The sequence below is a fragment of the Vigna angularis genome, chromosome 8 (genome assembly GCF_016808095.1).
Source record: "Vigna angularis cultivar LongXiaoDou No.4 chromosome 8, ASM1680809v1, whole genome shotgun sequence".
Classification (NCBI taxonomy): domain Eukaryota; kingdom Viridiplantae; phylum Streptophyta; class Magnoliopsida; order Fabales; family Fabaceae; genus Vigna; species Vigna angularis.
The window spans coordinates 23,465,264-23,472,889 of NC_068977.1; the positions used below are offsets into that span (position 1 = coordinate 23,465,264).

A 7,626-nucleotide genomic window follows, 5' to 3' on the forward strand; every position below is an offset into this window, starting at 1 on the left:
TGACTCTCTATTGATGAATGGTCCTAACAATATGCCTTTATCATGTTTTTATGATTTGTATAAGCAGATAGATTTCGTTGAGTCGTTATTTGAGATCCACAGAGTTGTTTGATCTTATAATACGTAAGGGAAGCTAACTACAACGTTTTAAAGTTGTTGATGCTTTGATAATATGTGTTGCATGTTTGTTTGGTCTGAAATAGGTAGTTTCGCATATGGAAATTATGTTGTGTTTGTTTGTTGTATGTTGCTTGTACTTGCACTAGTAAATAAACAGGTATTAATTAACCTAGCACATTACACTTCGATTTTTTTGAAACCGAAGCATATAAAACACGATGACAATTTCGTAATTTTGACGATACTATATGCCTCAATTCAGTACAAACTGGTGCCTAAAGGTGTATACTACCTCGGTTCTCTGACCAACCGAGGCAAAAAACCCTACTGACCCAATACAAATAAGATTTTTCACCTGATAACTTTTTCAAAATAGGTCTATTGCCTAGGTTCTCTAACTAAACGAGGCAAAAACATGACAACTTTTTCGAAATAGGCCTACTACTTGATTCTTTGACCAATCGAGGCAAAAAAACCCTAACAACGTTTTTGAAATAGGCTTACTACCTTGGTTCTCTGACCAAACGAGGCAAAAAACCCTGACAACTTTTTCAAAATAGGCCTACTGCCTCGGTTTTATGACCAACTAAGGCAGTATCTCCTGCCAGAAACTGACAACCTCTGATTTTGAACATTCCAAATTCATTTTGTTAACCTCTATTGCCTCAGTTTCATTTTAACCAATATCATAGGCCCCTTATGCACTACTACAAAATTGCTTATAGATAACACTCAATAGATAACGTTTTTTTAAATAAACACTATCTATGAATGTGTGGAACAATAGATAACGCTTATTTAAAAAAATGATATTTATAATTATGACAATAGATAGCGTATTTTAAAAAAAACATTATCTACTATAGTTATTTAATATTTTTTTAATTCATAATTTGAAATATATAAATAGACAGCGCTTGTTTAAAGAAACGTTATCTATTAAAACACGTTAGTAAACGCTTTTTATAGTTTTATTAAAAAAAATTAAATTTTTTTCAGTCCATTCATTGCCCTCGTTCTCTTCTCTCCTTTTGTATGTGTTTTTTCCTTGTGTGTGTTTCTCGTGCTCCTTAGCTTTTTGCATCCCCTTTGCAGCCATCAAGGTCTCAATAACCCTTTGCAGCGTTTCGTAGCTGTTATGGCCTACCAGGAATCTTAACCTTCACCATGTACTCCTCCACCACGCTGGTCTCTTCCGCATTGGCCGTCACTTGAAGCCCTAGCCTCCATTGTGGGCCTCCTTCGCATTGGATCTTTCTTGGAACCCTAAACTCCATCCTTCCTTCTCTTTTCTCCTTTCTTACGCGATGATTTGTCAGATAATGATGGCGAAAATAGGATAACTGAAGAAGAGATGGCTTTGCTTGAACGTGAGCAGGAAAATGCCTTGGGCAAGGTTATCAAACTCGCGAGTTAACTCGTTAACTCGTCCGAGTTTACGTTTTCAGCCATGGTTGCCGAGTTAACTCGGTACCAAACTCGTTTTTGGACTGAACTCGGTAGAATCGGACATGGACTCGGTGGAATCGTTCGGAATCGCGATTGTACAGCGATTTAGCGAGTTCGAAAAAAGCCATAAACGAAGAAAAGAATGGTCGTTTTGTTTAGGGTTTAAAACCTGATTTTCACTCCACCACTGTTTAGCGTTTCGTCTCTGTCGTCCGCCTGGTTTTCACTCCACCACTGATCTTCGTCGCTCGTGGTCAAGCTCCGCTCGTGATCGCGCTTGGTCCGGTTGCAGATCGTGGTCGTCGTCGCTCATTCAGTCGCCGTGCGTGGTCGCGTTTCGTCCCGTCGTCGTTCGTCGCCAACCTCGCCGCCATCCTCGCCGCCATCCTCACCGCCTTCCTCGCGTCGCAACTTTTGGTCGCCGTGCGTGGTCTGCTCTTCTTCTTCCAACCGCTGGTTGTGGGTGACGTTTTGTCATTCTAAAATTATAACCCGTGAGTTACGTTTTTCAATTTTATTTGGAAATGAATTTTTTATTCTTTTAGTACATTAGAGGGGAGAAATATAGTGGGCACTGCACTGCATATTCAGGAGAAACGCATTAAATTTTGTGGGCACTGCACTGTACATCAAATTTTTTATTTTTTTAAACTTTTGCACATTTTATTTTTTATATTTGTAGTGAAAAAGCTTACCTCACTATGTCGGGAAACGCATCAAATTCAGGAGAAGTTAATCCAAGTGTATCTTCATCAGTTAGTAGAAGTAGAAGTAAAAATGCTCCAGGAAACCGATCTGATATTGGATGGAAATATGGATTTGATGTTAATGGTAATGGAAGAAAAGTGAAATGCAACTATTGCTCAAAGATTGTAAGTGGAGGCATATTTAGATTTAAGCATCATCTTGCTGGAACTAGAGAAGATTCTGAGCCTTGTGCTTCTGTTCCGGATGAAATAAAAAATTTGATGATAAAAGTAGTTGCAGAAGCTAAGAATGCTTCATTAAAGAAAAGAAAGATAAATATCGGTGAAGACGAGGAAGAAAGTGAAAATTTTGAAGGAGGACACAAGGTATTCGGTTTTAAAGGAAAAGAAAAAGTTGCAACTACTAGTAAGGGGGGAGTTCAAGCAACTATAAATCAAATGATGAAAAAAGGATACAAAGAAGAAGTTGATGCTCAAGTTGCTGAATTCTTTTACACCAGTGCCATTCCTTTCAATGTATTTAGAAATCCAGCATTTGCAAAGATGTGTGAAATGATTGGTAAGTATGGAGTTGGATACAAACCACCATCTTATCATGATATTAGAGAGAAGCTCTTGAAACAAGCTGTGAAGAAAACAGATGCAAATCTTGAGGAATATAAGGAGGAGTGGAAGAAAACTGGATGTACAATTATGTCTGATGGTTGGACGGATAGAAAAAGACGTTCTATTTGCAACTTCTTGGTGAATAGTCCTAGAGGGACGGTTTTTCTTTATTCACTTGACACTTCAGACATTTCAAAAACAGCTGATAAAGTTTTCAAAATGTTGGATGATGTTGTCGAGTTTGTTGGAGAAGAAAATGTTGTTCAAGTTGTCACTGATAATGCTGCAAATTTCAAGGCAGCCGGAGAGTTGTTGATGCAAAAGAGGGAAAAATTGTATTGGACTCCATGTGCAGCACATTGCATTGATTTGATATTCGAAGATTTTGAAAAAAATTTGAAGGTCCATGAATTGACCATTAAGAAGGGAAGAAAAATTACAACTTACATTTATGGGAGATCAATGTTGATTTCCTTATTGAAAAAGTTTACTAAAGGTAGAGACCTTATAAGACCGAGTGTGACTAGATTTGCCACGGCTTATTTAACTCTTGCTTGTCTTCATGAATTGAAGGCATCGTTGTTGACCATGTTCAGCTCTGAGGAATGGAAGACAAGCAAGTTTGGAACTTCACAAGAGGGGAGAAAAGTAGCACATGTAGTATTAGATAGCCGATTTTGGAAGAATGTCTCCATATGCTTGAAAGCTGCTGCCCCTCTCATGGTTGTCTTAAGATTAGTGGACTCAGATGTAAAACCTGCAATGGGTTTCATTTATGAAGAGATGGACTGTGCAAAAGAGAAGATTAGGTCTAACTTTAACAATATCAAAAAGAGGTAAATTTTCAAACTTTTACTCATTCAATGTTTAATTACTTATGTGTTAGATTATTTCTGATATAGCATGATTGATGTAGTTATGAAGAGGTTTGGAGAATAATTGATGCTCGATGGGATAATCAACTTAATAGGCCTTTGCATGCAGCTGCCTATTTTCTAAACCCTCATTTGCACTATGAACCTAACTTTAGATTTGATGATGGTGGAGAGGTGAAAGAAGGATTGTATTTTTGCATGAGAAGAATGATACCAGATATGGCAGAAAGAAGAAAAATTAATTTACAAATTGTTGAATTTCATAATGCTAGAGGCCTGTTTGGAATGGAAGATGCAAAAGAGTGTAGGAAAGAGTTAAATCCTGGGGAATGGTGGGACATGTTTGGTGATGGAACTCCAGAGTTGAAGAGATTTGCTATTCGAATTTTAAGCTTGACTTGTAGTTCTTCTGGATGTGAGCGTAATTGGAGTTCATTTGAAAGGGTAATTTAAATTATTTTTAATTTATAAATTCCTTTATTATGTTTATATCTTCACTAAAAATATTATCTTTCATTTTAGGTTCATACAAAGAGAAGGAATCGTTTACATCAAAAAAAGATGAATGATTTAGTTTATGTGATGTATAACTCCAAGCTGAAAAGTAGACAGATTCGAAAAACTATAGCTCTTCCATTTGATGACATAGAATCAGATGATGAATGGATAGCTGAAGAGACAGATGATGTTGTTGAGATTGATCAAGTTGAAGGTGAAAATGATAGTGAAAATGTTCACTTAGATGGAGCAACAACAGATCCTATTTTAGATGCTCTTGATCTTGATAACATAACATTTGAGAACAATGAGGATGCACAAGCACAACATTCATCAGAGGAAGAGTTAGATGATGATGATGATGGAGATGATGATGCCATTATTAGAGGATTAGAGGATTAGGCATAGAGACTTTGACATTTCAATTTATATTTTACATTATATCTTTATGTTATGAACAATATTTCTATGAACTTATATATTTCAATTTATATAATTTTGTTATCTTATTTGAATTAGAATGTTATTTATATTTTTTTCATACAAAGTAAACTCTTACGAGTTTACGAGTCGAGTTTACGAGTCGAGTTTACTGGACTCTCACGAGTTTACGTAAACTCTCGAGTTTGACAACCTTGGCCTTGGGGGACTCTGATGATGGATTGTTGAACTATGATGTAATCGACGTAGAACTTACTTGTCCAGAGAATAGTGATGAGGATGGCGATGAGCAAGGCGTATCATGTTGTGCCGTTATTAAAAAAATAACAGGTATAAAAATGAACCGCTGATGGTTGTAATGGTAAATATTATATGTTTCGGGTAAAGTTTTCCTCCATTAGTTGGACGCATGACAACAAAGGTTTCTTTTATAGCCGCTATCCAGCACCAAAGTAAGTGATCTCATATTATTACTTTTTTTTTTAGAAGAACAAGATTTGGGTTTTCTCGGTGTGTGATTGGGATAACACTTTGAAAAATTAGTTTTGAATGAATTTGATTGAGTAAAATGGATTTTGAAAAAGATGCGATTTATTTTTAATTTTAAAGGCAACTTAGTAGTGAAACTCAGTATAACTTCGTTACCTAATGCAAAACTTTATTTAAATTTCAACTCATATTCAATTGTGGATGCAGAATAAATTTCTTAATGTTAAAGTAAACTTATGAATGTTACGTGAAATCACGTTAGTTTATATTTAAATGTGTTTCTAGATAATGTAATGTGAATCCAACCATGCTATCAGTTCTCAGAGGTTTTGGAGTTTCAAAAATCCATAATATGTCTTTATAGAAAGCCTGGATCTTTATAATATTGTTGTGCCCGATTTCCATTTAGCTTAAATATGTTTCTAGTATTTGAAATTGGGATAATTTTAGTTTCTATAATATTTTATTCATTTGTAATCCATACTTTTTAAAGAAAAAATGGAATGCTTCACCAAGGAAGAACCAAAAGTGCATGACTTAGTAATTTTTAGGGACTAAAATCAAACAATTTTTATAGGGACTAAAACGTTTTTATTTTCAAAGATAACAAGTACGAAATATTTCTATGATAAAATGTTTATGCTCAATAGCCATTTTTCTTTCTTGAAGCATCGCATCTAACAAACCTGGAGCGTTATTCTGTTGCTTTTTAAATCTTACTTAAATATCATAAAAATGTAAGCAACTAATTAGTATGTACATTTTATATACCTATTAAGAATCTATGTTTACAGATAGGATCAGAGAAGGTTGTAGGAAAAGTCATCAATTTCACAACTTTGCAAGAAAAAAAATGTAGTGTAGTTTTATTTTCATCTATTGCTTGACAAGACTACAGTGAATTACATGAACATGATTTTATATTTATCACGAACATGGCTCTTGGTTTTTGCTGATTGTGTAGTACATTCTTCTCAATATTTCAGAAGGGTGCGATCCAGTCAACAAACTTTACTACTGACTTGACCAAAATTCCTAATGGGCTGGAAAGCTTTCGGAATGGAAATTCCCTCCTCCCATTTGTCAAACTTATTGATAACTTTGATGCACAACATGAAGCCATTGCGAATGATGATACTGTGTTTACATTTTTAACTAATATAGATGCTCCAAAATATAAATTAGTCAGAGTGGATTTGAAAGAACCAATTACTTGGATTGACGTTGTCCAAGAGTCAGAAAATGATGTACTTGAGTCAGCATGTGCTTGTATAAATTAGGTCCAGTTCATTTGCTTTGTTTTCTGATTTGTTTCATTTGTGCCTTTTCATTCAATATCTCTCTGTTTATTGTATTCTTACTTTGTACAGAGACCTAATTTATTTGGTTGTGCTCTAGCTCATGTTGGTGTTATGGACATGCTACGGCTCCAGAAATTTACCATAGGTTCCTTTAAATCTGTTATTTCCAACATTTTGTTTTTAACTTTCACATATTGATGTAGACTAGTTGTCCAGGTCACACTTGGACCTCAGATTATGATTGTTCAGAAAAGGAGGAAGAGTTTCATTGGCTAATCAAGTAAGATTTATCCTATCTTAAAATATCAGCAATGTATGAAAAAAGTAACTATCAAAGCCATAACAACTGGCTGGCTGCATCCAACCATTAACCAAGATGTAACCATCTAAACCACAAATTCATCCTATTGTTGAAAAATTAAATAAATGTATACTTTGTCCACTATTTCTTTACTTCGGTTAAGTTGCCTTATATGGGTACTTTACTTGATTAGAAACTATTTTGGACATTCATGTGCTAAGTTGGTTGAACATGCTACTTGTTACATGATAATAAAATATGTTTGGATGGCTTGTTTACTTGCTCTTCCTAGAATTCCTGAGTTGCTGCTATTTATTTGCCTATCCAAAACGCATATTGCAATAAACGCTCACTTTTAACGATAATGTTTCAATTTTGCAATTCAATTTGCTCCACGCAAAATGGCAAATTCTCCTTCAGCCTCTCTTGGATAAAATTCACCCTATGTATATTCGTTTAAGTTGCTTTGTGTGGGTACTTGCTTGATTAGAAATTGTTTTGTTGTTGTGTATATTATAATGATGTTTTCTACTTTTGGTTTTTTAATAAAATAACTGAATGACAACGATTGTGGGTATTATGTGTCGATATACGAAGAAAATTATCACATATTATGAGAGAGAGACAATTCTAACTTATGTAAGTTATCTACTGTAACTAATTTATAGTAAAAATTTAATTGACTAATTTTATATTATTTTTCTTGTTGGTACCAACAATCGATATCGTCGAGTCGCGTAGCGGAATAAACTAACGTTAAGCATGTAGCGGTTAATTTAAAAAATAGTTCTTTTAATTTTCTTATAAACGTTTTAATGAACAGTTGATGTGCAGAAAAT

General features: G+C 34.7%; 2 protein-coding genes across 2 annotated transcripts; both read left to right on the plus strand.

Moving 5' to 3' along the window:
- Nucleotides 1–2,270: 2,270 nt before the first annotated feature.
- LOC128193763 (uncharacterized) lies at nt 2,271–4,210 on the plus strand. The gene is made up of 2 exons (XM_052867864.1): nt 2,271–3,718; nt 3,799–4,210. The coding sequence occupies exons 1-2, from the start codon at nt 2,271–2,273 to the stop codon at nt 4,208–4,210; spliced, it is 1,860 nt and encodes a 619-aa protein (XP_052723824.1).
- Nucleotides 4,211–4,270: 60 nt separating this feature from the next.
- On the plus strand, nt 4,271–4,695 carry LOC128193588 (uncharacterized). Its single transcript, XM_052867369.1, has one exon. It carries the CDS (start codon nt 4,319–4,321, stop codon nt 4,655–4,657), a length of 339 nt encoding a protein of 112 aa, XP_052723329.1. The 5' UTR covers nt 4,271–4,318; the 3' UTR covers nt 4,658–4,695.
- The last annotated feature ends 2,931 nt before the right edge of the window (nt 4,696–7,626 follow it).

Excerpts from the sequence above, each read along its gene's own strand:
- LOC128193763 (XM_052867864.1), top strand. The coding sequence starts at position 2,271 with ATGTCGGGAAACGCATCAAATTCAGGAGAAGTTAATCCAAGTGTATCT. Across the intron at positions 3,719-3,798 it reads TTTAACAATATCAAAAAGAG|TTATGAAGAGGTTTGGAGAA; the intron begins GTAAATTTTCAA and ends TGATTGATGTAG.
- LOC128193588 (XM_052867369.1), top strand. The coding sequence starts at position 4,319 with ATGAATGATTTAGTTTATGTGATGTATAACTCCAAGCTGAAAAGTAGA.